We start from the raw sequence: 12,255 nt of genomic DNA on the forward strand, positions 1-12,255 counted from the left end.
AAGATGAGGGTCACTAGCCACATTTCACAGGTGACAAACTGGGGGCTGAGAGAGGGAAAAGGAAAAGTTGACAGCAACTCAGGGGCCTGAAATCTGCAACTCTTAACTCCTAGTCCAGCGCTTTTTGTCTTTTTTAACCTCCACATGTGTTATTTTTTCCTCCTTCGGTCAACATAAGAACAATCAAGTGTATAAATGTATGCGTTTTTTTTTCCATGTTTGATTCATCAAAAGTAGGTTGTAAACATACCTGGGAAGGTACATTTCTATCTCTCCTGTGGTTGGAAATTCTGAATTAATTGAATGTTTATATGCTAAGTATTGTGAGGATACCATAAATAATTAGATTTTGTCTCTGCCCTCGTGGATTTATCACAGGTTTATATTTGAATATAATGTCTAAATATTTATAAATAAACACAGATGTATATTATATACTTATACATTCACATTATATTTTATATTATTTATTCTATTACAAACATACATATATATAGAGAAATATTTACACAGATAAGGAGGAGGTTCATGGAAGCAGATGTCCCCTGATGGGGGGCCTCCCAGGCTGGGGGATTAGATGGCATTAAAGAGAGGTCTTGTTGGGCTGCTCTGAGTATGTGGTCAGCAGAAGCAGGTGGGCACAGTTCTTCAGCTCTAACAAGTTCCTCAAGACTAACTAGTCTCTCTCCCCCTTCTCCCCACCTCAGCCATGGAGACACCCTCCAGTGTCCTGCCAATAAGGAATGAAATGCCTTATTCATCTTTTGACCTGTCCAGTTTGGGATCTCCTATGGCACATTGGATTGAAATATTAATAAAGACCTAGGGAGGTGTGAGCACTTACAAGGATAAAAACAACTTCCCAACCTCTGCCAGAGCAAGAAGTTAGCAGCTGCCCCATCTTATTTTCTTAGTCTTCCGCACAAACACCTAGGACCACCTGGAGGTCCTCTTCTATTCCACCATTTCCTTAGGGGCTCTGTCCTTTGCCTTCCACTGACAACTTGTTTTCTGAGAAGTGGATCTCCTCTCTACCCCAGGGGAGTTGTCATGAGTCCAGAACGTCTCCTGACAGCAAAGTTCTGGCATAGCACTGATCTGGAGCTGGCGGAAGGCAATATAAACTTTTGGTCTTCAAGTTTTCGGGGGAAAGAGAGTGAACTTATCTTGGAAGAGCCTTCCCTCATTTTTCTAATCATCTATAATTTTATTGCTTTAGTTGGAAGCTCTGAACCTAACTAACAATGCTGTATGTTTGCGGTCTCTCAGTTACGCATGCAGTTCATAGGAAAACCTGACATCGAAAAATTTCCCTCCATGTTGCCTCTGTGAGACAACAAACAGCATTTCAAAATTTAGTAAACACCTCATTTACGGCCAAGGGTGACTGTGTGAATGCACAGAGAAAAACTTCTACATTTAAATGTGGTGCTAAGACTGTTGAATTCATCAGCTGCCCAGAAAAGTCTCCAGGGACAGGGAGAGAATGCTGGAAGAGGAAACCCAGTGGAGCTAACCCAGCTGCCACCAGCAGCTGGACACAATACCAGAGATTCAGACATCCAGTACACGATGAGTGAACGCCTGGTGTGTGCCAGGCATTACATTAGTCCTTGGAAGACATCCTGTGGACTTTATGGCTTAGTCATTAAAGCTGTCTTAAAAATGTGCAAATAAATGGGGCTGGCCCCATGGCCGAGTGGTTGAGTTTGCGCGCTCCACCGCAGGCGGCCCAGTGTTTCGTTGGTTCGAATCCTGGGCGCGGACATGGCACTGCTCATCAAACCACGCTGAGGCAGCGTCCCACATGCCACAGCTAGAAGGACCCACAGCGAAGAATGTACAGCTATGTACCGGGGGGCTTTGGGGAGAAAAAGGAAAAAATAAAATCTTTAAAAAAAATGTGCAAATAAATATATAACTAGAACTGCAAGTTGTGGCAAGAACCACAGTGAAAAGAGTCAAAGCGTTTCAAGATGGTGCATGTGTGTGTATATGAATCACCTGGGGAGATGTTAAAAGGCAAATTCTGATTCAGCAGGTTTGGGTGGAGCTGGAGAGTCTGTATTTCTGACAAGCTCTGGGTGATGCTGATGCTCCTGGCCCACAGAACACATCTGGGTAACAAGGTTGTAAGAGAGAATATTTGGGAGGAGGATCTAATTTAGATGGGAGCTGGAGAGGCCTCTGTCTGTCATTTAAGGGCTTCCTGGCTTCCTAACTTCAGGCAGGAGGATGTCAAAACCAAAGCATCTTAGTACAGAAAAGAAGTCTTTTATTAAAACTTCATCCAGGGCCCATGACATCCAGGACAGAAGTGTGACTATTCTTAAAGAGCTCCCTGGATGAGGTCTCCATAGCTTCCCTGGATACCCATGGTAGAAAAGATCAGAGAATCAGAGTCAGAAAGGAACCTAGACATCTTTCAGTCCATCAAGCTAGTTTTACAGAAGAGGAAACCGAGAAGATGCTATCTTCAGAGCCAGGGATAGAAAAGCTCATTCTTCATTCCTCTCCCTTCCCATTAGCAGTCTTTGCATTTGGAGATGGAAAAGCAGGGTATAAAGAGATAACTTTTAAAATTTGCTGAGGACTGTTTATGCCCTTAGGCACTATGCTGAGTGCCATCCATCAACTCCTCTTTGGCCAGTCCTAGAATTCTCTTCCAAATCTTGCCTGGGGATCTGGGTCCTGGCTGGGGAAGTGTGAACCAAGTGAGTTGACTTTGAGGTAGACAGTACCTAGGTTGGACACAGCACAAGCAAATGGACCCTCCTAGGTTGTCATTCTCAGTGCCACTGAGTAGCTCAGGAAACTTCATCTCCATGGTTATCAGCCAGCTACACTTCCTTGGGTGTACTTTTGTTTCAGACTCTGCTTGTCTGCTGAGTATCCCCAAAAATGTTTCTGTGTTTGGAGAGAAGAAGGTCATCTTTAACCTGCTCATTCCCAGGTGAAGTGACCTGATCCCATTCATCTTCCCTGCCGAGAACTCTGTTTCCTTGTTTCTTTTAATCATCATGATAAGAGGACTGATAATCCTTCCCCAGACTGGGTTGTTGCGGACATAATAAGATATTGTACATAAAGTGTTGGCAAGTACTCGAAAATGGCAGCTATTTTGGTTACTCCCTTGATCCTAATGACGTGCTTAATTTGTCCCAATACTTTGAAAGGCTCATTTCTTTTCACAGAGCAACGCTGTGCAGATGCAATCAGCTCCCAAATTTACTTTTCACAAAAGATACTCTCTCTGACTGAAAATGGCCAAAGGCAACTAATGTTTGGAATATGCCAGGGAGGGTCCCCATTCCTTTCCTTGCTGGTCTCACATTGTCTTGTAAGATGGGCCACTGAGACCTTTGCCATGAATGTCTCTTATTTTCAAGATAAGATCATTAAGCACTTGATGAGGGTGTTTAATCCCCCAGGGTTAAATGATTTACATGTATTATTCTATTTGATCTTTACTGCAAGAGCTAGTGATTGACTTAGAGAAGTGACTTAATGATTACAAAGGGTCCTACAGATGGTGAATTGCAGGGAAAAGATTCAAAATCAGGGGTGTTGACTTGGAAGGCAATGCTCTTCAAAGTCATGCTCGACTGCCTCTCTAGGGGAGGGCAGGATGAAGCTGGGGCAGAAAATTCTCCTGACACTCATTGAGAAAGTGGACGGAGGTCATAGAGGTCTCCTGGGGAGGAGAAAGACTATGTTTTTATTGGCAGCCTTTGTTTTGGTATGGTTAGTGAAAGTGAGAATTGGACCAGAGTGGCTTAAAGCAGTGCTTCTGCCACTGGGGATCTTGTTAAAATGTTGATTCTGGTTCAGTAGGTTTGGGATGGGCCCTTAGGTTTTGCATTTCTAATGAACATTTGCATTTCCAGATGATGCAGTGCTGCTGGGCCGGGGACCACAGTTTGAATAGCAAGGGCTTAAAGATATTACTCAACAGGCATTCAGATCTTCCTTCCCCAGGGAGTGGGGGGATGGCTACAGGAGGATGAGTCTGGAGCCGGGCTCATAAATGGATTTGGGAAATCTTTCTAGTCTGCTGATGGGAGTGGCATCCTCTCCTCTCACCTTCCTCAATCAATGAGTCTTGCCACCCAGGTCTACTTCCCGCTGCCCCATTGTGCAGTCTGGACTGACCTCTGACACCTTGCCTTCCTCTGGGTTTATGCCTCTGCTCACTCTTTTGCCTGACCTGGAATGCCCTGCCCCACCTCCACCTGCCACCATCCTTCCAATGGAGAGCTCTCCACCCTTCAAGAATTCCAGTTAATTAAGGTGGAAGGAATGATAGAATTAGGTACTCATCATTCTTCAAGCCTCAGTGCGTTAGCTGATTCGGAGAAGGATCATCAAGAACAGCCAAATTTTTATGTCTTCGAAGTATTACCCCATAGATTACTTATTAATAAGAAAGAAAAAAGCATTTTTACAAAACAGCTAGCTGGTGGTCACTACCTTAATCAAGTGACTAACCATTATCACCTATAATGAGACAGTCTGACCTAAGCCTGTGACAGTGCTACAATAAGAAGTATATAACATTACCTATGTACTGTTCTTGCCAAAAAGTGTTTCATCTGAATATAATCATGAGTAAACACTATGAAAAATCCAAAAATGAACTCTTCTGCAACAGAACTGGCCTAGACACTTCGAAAATGTCAATGTCATGAAAAAGAAACGACAAAGGGCTGGAGGGATTGTTACATCATTGCTTCTCAAACTTTAATGTCCATACAGACCACCCGTGGAGCGTGTTAACATGCAGATTTTGATTAAGTAGGTCCAGAATGGGGCCTGAGATTCTGCGTTTCTAACAAGCTCCCAGGACCATGCTTGAAATAGCAGTGTTTTAGATTAAAACAGACATAACCAAATGCTGTGTGTGACCTTGAGAGTGGATTCTGGATACCCAAACAAAACAAGGCACAACAGCTATAGAAGATATTTTTGGACAAGTGCAGAAATTAAGATATGGACTGTTTATTATTAGATGATATTACTGAATTAACATTAACTCTCGTTGCCATGATAACGGCATTGCTGTAAGTAGGGAATGGGTGCTGAGATAGACGTGGGCAAAAAGTCACGCTGTCTGCAACTTACTTTCATATATACTTTAGGAAGAGCACAAATATGGAAAAATACTAACACAGCGAATTTAGGTGAAAGAGTATATGGGTGTTTACCATTCTACTTCTCTACAGGTTTGAAAATTTTCAAAATAAAACTTTGGGCATAAGGCATGATCCTTCTAATTCTTGGAGGAGGCTCAGCTTCCGTTCTGGCTCTTCTGCAAACTCGTCTCTCATCCCAAGCAGAAATTGTCTTCCTCTCCTCTGATCTATGGCATTCTGTGTCATTCTGCCCCAAACTCAAACTCTAAGTGTCCCCAACTTAGAGAAGTCCCAGAAAGCAGAGGTTCTGCTCTGTCCACGGGGGCCCTTCCCTCACAGCCCAGCACAGGGCTTGCCCCTGAAAAGATTCTCAGTGGATTTTTTTTCATTGATAAAATGAATGCACTGGAGAGAGTAACTTGGGTAGAAGGAAGCATCACAGGGCATTTCAACTCACCCGATATTTTATCTGAGCTTATAAGCAAATCAAAAAACCATACCACCACCTCCAACAATCACTACCCCTTCAGAGGTGCTCAGCTCCACTCTTGGTGGGGACACTAAGTGGTACTGTAAGGATAAAATTTTTAAAAAAGGGAATTTTCTTTGCTAATAAAGGGAAGAGGTGGCAGCTGCTTTCTCTTCTTTCTAGAAAGATTCTCCTTGAAAACTTAATGATCCTGGGTCCTTGCTGCAACCTTTTGGAATGTAAATAAATCTCTCCAGGGACTGGATAAGCCCACTCTCTGGGTTTATAACACAGAGATGTCCCTAAGATGGAAGACCTCAGAGCCCCTTGAAATGTAAAGACTTCTAGTGTCAATCTTGCAGCCCATCTCCTTATATAAACTTCTGTCTCTGGAAGAGATAAGAGAAATTTTATAGTTTTTCCTTTTGCTTCACTGTATAAATTGTGTGGCATTTCATCCTGACATATGTGCGTGTACTATGTTGTGCTTACTCAATAATAAATCAATTTTCATTCTTTCCATATTGACACTAAGAGGTGCGTCTTTGTTGGTAGGACTTTTACTCCCTCAAGAGTATATTGGTACAATCTCTTTGGAGGCTGGCTGACAGCTTTTTGGGTTTGTGTGTGTGTATGTGTGTGTGCGTGAGGAAGATTTTCCCAGAGCTAACATCCATTGCCAATCCTACTCTTGTTTTGCTTGAGGAAGATTCGCCCTGAGCTAACATGCTGCTTATCTTCCTCTACTTTGTATGTGGGATGCCTCCACAAAGCGTGGCTGATGAAGGGAGTAGGTTGGCACCTGGGATCCAAACCTGCGAACCCTGGACTTCTGAAGCGAAGTACATGGAATGTTAACCACTCGGCCATGGGTCCGGCCCCCATGACTGACAGTATTTATTGAAGTGAAAAATGCACTCTATTCCCACCACTAGGAATTTATCCCACAGATATACTTGGAGATGTGCAGAGTGAGCAAAAATTCTAAAGAAAAACATGCATCCTTCTCTAAAAGTTATGAAGCAGGCATACAAGAGAACACTCTATGACTCTTCAAATGAATGAGATGGACTTCCATGTATTGGCATGGAAGGGTCTCCATGATACACTGTCAGGTCAATAAAGCAAGGTGCAAAATTGTGAGTTTACTATAATGACATGTGTGTACTATATATTTGTAGACACACAGATTTTTGTGGAGGACATGGAAGAATCTGTCAATGGTGGTTATCTCAGGGAAGGGGGGCTGGTGGTTGAGTGGAGAGGGTATAACAGATTTTTGATTTCTTTCTTCTTCCTTGTTCACTGTTTACCTTTCTTAAGCCATGTGAACATAATATTTTATAACAAATATAGTGGTTTAAATGTAAGTAAAACAAAATGAAACCTCTATAGAGACTTTATAGACCTTGCTAGACAGTAAGTTCCAGAAGCAACATGGAAGAAGGATTCTGTTGGCTTTGTTCAAGGCTGTATCCATACTGCTTAGAACAGCGTCCTGCACAGTGTAGATGCTCAATAAATACTTGAGATTGAAACCCAAGTGCCTTCTTTGTCTCTCCCAAGGAGTTTGACCTGGGAGTTATTTGATCTTCAGGCCAAACCTCAGGGTGATCTTTGATTTTCCCACATGGTCTATATCTTCTCTTCTCCATCTCTGGCTCACACAGCTCCATTGGCCAGGAGGGACCCCTCCTCTGATTTCCCTCTCCACCTCTTTTAAATTGTACACATTTCTCAAGCTAGTCTGAAACTCTAATCTCCAGAAAAGATTTTCCTAAACCTGGGAAAACACTGTCTCCTTAACTTGTGGTCTTATGGTGGCCCTATGTGTCTACCTTCCATCACTTATTATATATTATGACTTATCTTGTTTTAAATTTTGTCTGTAAATTTGCCTTTTTACCTAGAACTATGACTTGTTAGGCCAAAAACCGTTCTCATGGTTCTCCAACCCTGCCCCCATCCAACCTCACACATAGAGTGCTATGTAGCCATCAACTGATTCCTTTTTTTAATAATTGGGATGTGAGGTTAAGTTCCTTGGGTCTCTCGCAGGGATTTCTTTACCAGAGGTCCTGTTAGAGTCTTTTTCTTGGTCTAAGTTCTACCTTTTCTAAAGTTAGCCTGCTTTCCCTCTTGCTACAGGAAGTTTCCCATGACAAATCAAGCTCAAGGGGATAACTCTTCTTGACTCTTACAACACTTAATGTCTGAATAATTTCTTGGAAATGAAATGTGTAAAACACTTAACATTGACTACCACAATTAGTATTATAGGCCTTAGCTTTTAAGTAAGTAACTGATATTTCTCAGGCTAAGAAATCACAGCACACCACACCATACAATCAGATTGTGAAGTGAATCTTTACATAGCCAAATACGAGGGGTCAGTCAAGGAAACAGGTGCACAAGAAGATAAAGCTTCCAAGAGAAGAGTAGGAGCACAATGTCTTAGTGCTTTGTTGCTGTCTGTATTGGCAAAGGGAATGCTGTTCTCATTAAACAATCAAGCATTCTTGACTCTACCCGTTTCTCAGGATGACTTAGTTCAAGCCCTGTTCTCTTTCTGTTATTCTTTTTCCACATTTACAAAAACGAAGCAGAAAGATCCACTCCAGTTCCTTTATAGAAAGAATTAGTTTAACTAAAATTGGGATTTGAATAAGGACCATTCTGGAGGTGTCTGTAGCTTTATGTATCACAATCACATCCCAACCCCCTGCTCCTATCATCCATCCATCCATCCATCCATCCATCCATCCATCCATCCATCCATCATCCATCCATCCATTTATCCATCCAACCATCCATCCATCCATCCATCCATCATCCCTCCATCCATTTATCCATCCAATCATCCATCCATCCATCCATCCATCTCTCTTTCCTTCTTTCATTCATTCTCTCTCTCTTTCTTCCCTTCAAGCTTAACTAAAGAAATTTTAGAAGTCCACTTCAATTTCTTTTCTTTGGCCCTTGCTATAAAATGATACACCTCTGATTTACTTCAAATTAGAATTACAGAAATTATAGAGCCTCTACAGAAAAAAACGTGCCCTGGAATGTTTTCAAGAGCACTATTTTTAGTAGATGTCTATGAGCCCATTAAGTGATGAGTTTTCTAAATTCTACTATCTAAATCAAATGTTGGCCATTCTGTTTTCTTTCTCTAAGAGATATGAGCCTTAGAGCTTCATTTAAATTTCAAAGCTGGATGACACTTGAGAAAGAGATACCAAAGTCTTTTAAAGCCTGGTTCTTTTTAGCAATCGATAAGCTATAGAGCATTCAGCCTGAGAATTAAAGGAAAACCAGAACACATTTTGCAGGACTTCATACTGTGAAAAATGGGAAGAATAAAGGAATCAACAGAATGTTCTCACTTTGGCAGGGTATGTTTGGGGGTGTGGGGGTAGAGTTCTTAAATTATCAAAATTAACAAAAACTTTACTTCATTAAAACAATTCATGAGCAGTATATCCTATCAGTGCAGTATTTTCTATAAAACACATACTGGTGGATTCTCTGTAAACACCCCTTTCCTAAAATACAAAGAAGCTTCCTTCTTCATCTCTTCTGTTTTGGTGACAAATCTTACCATTTACTTCAGATGAAGTAAATTTCCTGCAACAGTTTGACTCCACAATGTGTACCCATAATTGCTTGTAGTTTTAGTATTCTGAGAAGTCTTAGAGGGAACAGGTGTTAAAAACATTTCTGCGTTCTGCCTCTGTGCTGTTTCTTGTGACAGCCTAAGCTGTTCAAAGCAGTGGCTACGGAGGGAGCGTTCAATTCGTCTTGGTGTTTTAACACTGAAATGCCCAAAGCTTTAGGTAGCCCTGGTCTTCTCTCTTGCCTCCTTCCTTTACAGCCCTGGGCCTCTGAAACTTAGCTCCTTGTTAAAAAATCTCCTGGTTATAGATGAAGCCTTAGAAATCTCAGGAACATTTGGACCAAAAATATAGATCCTTGGAACCTGATCTGAAGACCTTGAATCCATGATAGCAAGTTGGGCAAATATATTATCAGGTTTCCTTATGGCCTCCTTCCTTGGTACAAGTCGCTGGCTCAGCAAGATTTAAATCTTAATTTCTCGAGGCTGATAGCTCCTCTCCCTTCTCTTGGCTTATACAAGACAGGGAAGTTTTGAAATAATGATAGCTCACCACATTTTTCTCTCAAAAATGCAAACTATTTCAGAGTTAAGTTCCCATTTCTTTTCTCCCTTTCTCTACATGATATATGTTTTGCTTTGGCTCTCAATCAATTTATTAGTTTATCCCCAAGGCTCTCTCTCTGGGGAAAATGGAACATAAATAAGAAAGGAGAGGCGAGAAAGAGGAGTCCACTTACCGTCTTCTGAACTACCAACACCATAATGGTTGCCACGGCGAAGACGAGACACAGAGCCAGCGTGGCCGTGGTGAAATAGTAGTTGCGCCTGGTGGTTCCCAAGTGGCTGGCGACGGAGCCTCCTGGCACATGCATGACTGCGTCTTGAGAAGGGGCCACTCGGTTGAGTGCTTGCTGCAGCCCTGGGTCCATTCTTATATAGTCTCCCCCACATCACACCTTATCTGTCCTCATCTGATTCGGTTCTGGGCCCATCTCCGTTCCAAGAAGGATTCTCCCCTGTATCCTGGATCATGTGACTTGGAAAAAAACCTTCACCGGCTGCCTGGTGAAGAAACTCTTCTCTGGGGGCGTGAGGCGAAAGGCGGCAGCAAGGGTGGGGGAGAGGCTCATTTTTCACCTCCTGGGATTAATATCTGAGTGCAGAGAAACTGTAGCTACAGACAAGGTGGCTGATGTCAGAGGGCGCGAGTAGGAAAATGACGGTTTCCCTACGCGCGCGCGTGTGTGTGTGTGTGCGCGCACAAAGAAACTCCTGTTTCAGTTTAGACTCAGCCACAAAACGCCTTCCTGCTTGAGAAACAGCACATTCTCTTTTGCGAGGCCTGCGGCTCAGAAGACCTCATCAGAGAATGTCCTGGGGAGACTGGATTCCTTGGACCGCAGTAGAATGACTCAAAAGTCTTCAGTTTGATTCGATCAGCTTCTGCTGAAAACTGGAAATGCTGCCAGCTATCTGGGAAGGAAGAGCCCGAAAATGTGAAGATTTATCCAAAGGGGGACAGGCTTGTGGCAGTATGCAGTGTGGGGACAGGTTCAAAGATATTGTTTGAAAGCAGGAGTCTGGAAACATTGATCTTCTGAACAAAAATTCCTACAAGGTGTATTGGGATCTGCGAAACTGGCAGATAAACCTGGACCTGCTATAAAACTCATAAAAAGGGGAAGGAATTGGCGAGGAGGGTGAGGGTGGGGAAGCAGTGTGGCGTGGAATGTGGGAGGGGCTGTGTTCCGTGCAGTGTGTGCGTGTGCTAGGTGTGGGTGGTGGGTATGTGGTGTCTGCGTGTGCTGCATGTGGGTGATGCATGTGTGGTTTGTGTTTGTGGTGCATGTGTGGTGTGCATTTGTGTTGTGTGGTGCATGTTCTGTGTGTATGTGTGTGGTGCCTATTGGGTGTGGTGTGTGTATGTATTTGACTGCCACCATTGAACCCCTACTGACTCGGGCACGGTGCTGGGAGCTTTTCACGCTGCCTCGCTCCACCCTCATCTCCGCTTTTTGAGGCAGGTAACCTTTCTTTTTCACGGACGGGAAAATTGAGGATCAGAGAAAGTGAAAAGCGTCTCAAGCAAAGTTACAACCATGGATGAATGAAATAACTTAGGTGCATAGTCATACCTGGCTGGTCCCCAAGCCCATGCTAAATCCTCCAACCTTTATGCACTCAAAGGCTGAAAACCTGAGGTCCGATGTCAGTCGGACCCTTATTGGTCTTGAGGCCTTGTACAAATTGCTATGCCCCTCCCTTTCCCCATCTGCGCTGACAGCCACCGTGAAGAACAAGTGAGATGGTGATGTAAGCGTACTTCATGAATGGGAATAGATTTGGCAGAGGGTGTTGGACCATTCCGGTTAGATATTCCCCTGGGGCCCAGTCTGGAATTTAGATAGATACAGTAGATAGATTCCCTGTGGGACAGAGCTGGTCACATCTGTGGTTACTAACGATCTCCACTTCCAAACACCATTTAAAATGTGAATCACTGCGTCGCTGCCGCCTCCGGTAGGGCTCTTTGAAGACTTCATTTGGAAGTCCCCAATTCTTTGTAGCACCCCTCCTTTTTCTGCTCCCTTTTTGGCTGCAGTATATCTCTGAGAGGCAGCAGAAATCCCACGTCCTCCTGGGGAAATGTCCTGTGTCCAAAACCAAGCTTGGAGGATTCCCAATGCTGCCTTGCGCAGATCCCAAACTGCTGAGCATCACTCGAGTTGGGTCAGACACTAGGAGCTGGTCTGGATATTCCTTCCCAGTGACCTCGTAACATCATAGATCCTGGAGATGGAAGAGCCATCAAGAGGTAAATTGTTTTTGTGGGCTAAATAGAGCAGTAGGTAATATACCCACTTTACAGTCACGGAAACTGAGGCCCCCTTGATCCCAAGTTGGACTTGGTTTTGGAAGAAGTAGGTGCATGCATTCATTTGGTCTGGTAATCGAGATGGGAATGAAGCTAGCCAGTGTTTTTTGGTGTGTGTCCCTGGCTGCTCTGGGGAGAAAGCTGTGTCCTGTGGTGGGCA

The 12,255-nt window shown here is 43.3% G+C and overlaps 1 protein-coding gene across 1 annotated transcript in view; it reads right to left on the reverse strand.

Moving 5' to 3' along the window:
* TNFSF8 (TNF superfamily member 8) overlaps window positions 1-10,472 on the reverse strand; it is a 28,426-nt gene extending 17,954 nt beyond the window's left edge. Inside the window, exon 1 of the mRNA XM_008536510.2 lies at window positions 9,958-10,472. Within this exon, the coding sequence (XP_008534732.1) occupies window positions 9,958-10,149 (192 nt within the window). The 5' untranslated portion in view covers window positions 10,150-10,472. The remainder of the gene's footprint in view (window positions 1-9,957) is intronic.
* Between the last annotated feature and the right edge of the window lie 1,783 nt (window positions 10,473-12,255).

The sequence above is a fragment of the Equus przewalskii genome, chromosome 26 (genome assembly GCF_037783145.1).
Source record: "Equus przewalskii isolate Varuska chromosome 26, EquPr2, whole genome shotgun sequence".
In the NCBI taxonomy this organism is placed as follows: Eukaryota; Metazoa; Chordata; class Mammalia; order Perissodactyla; family Equidae; genus Equus; species Equus przewalskii.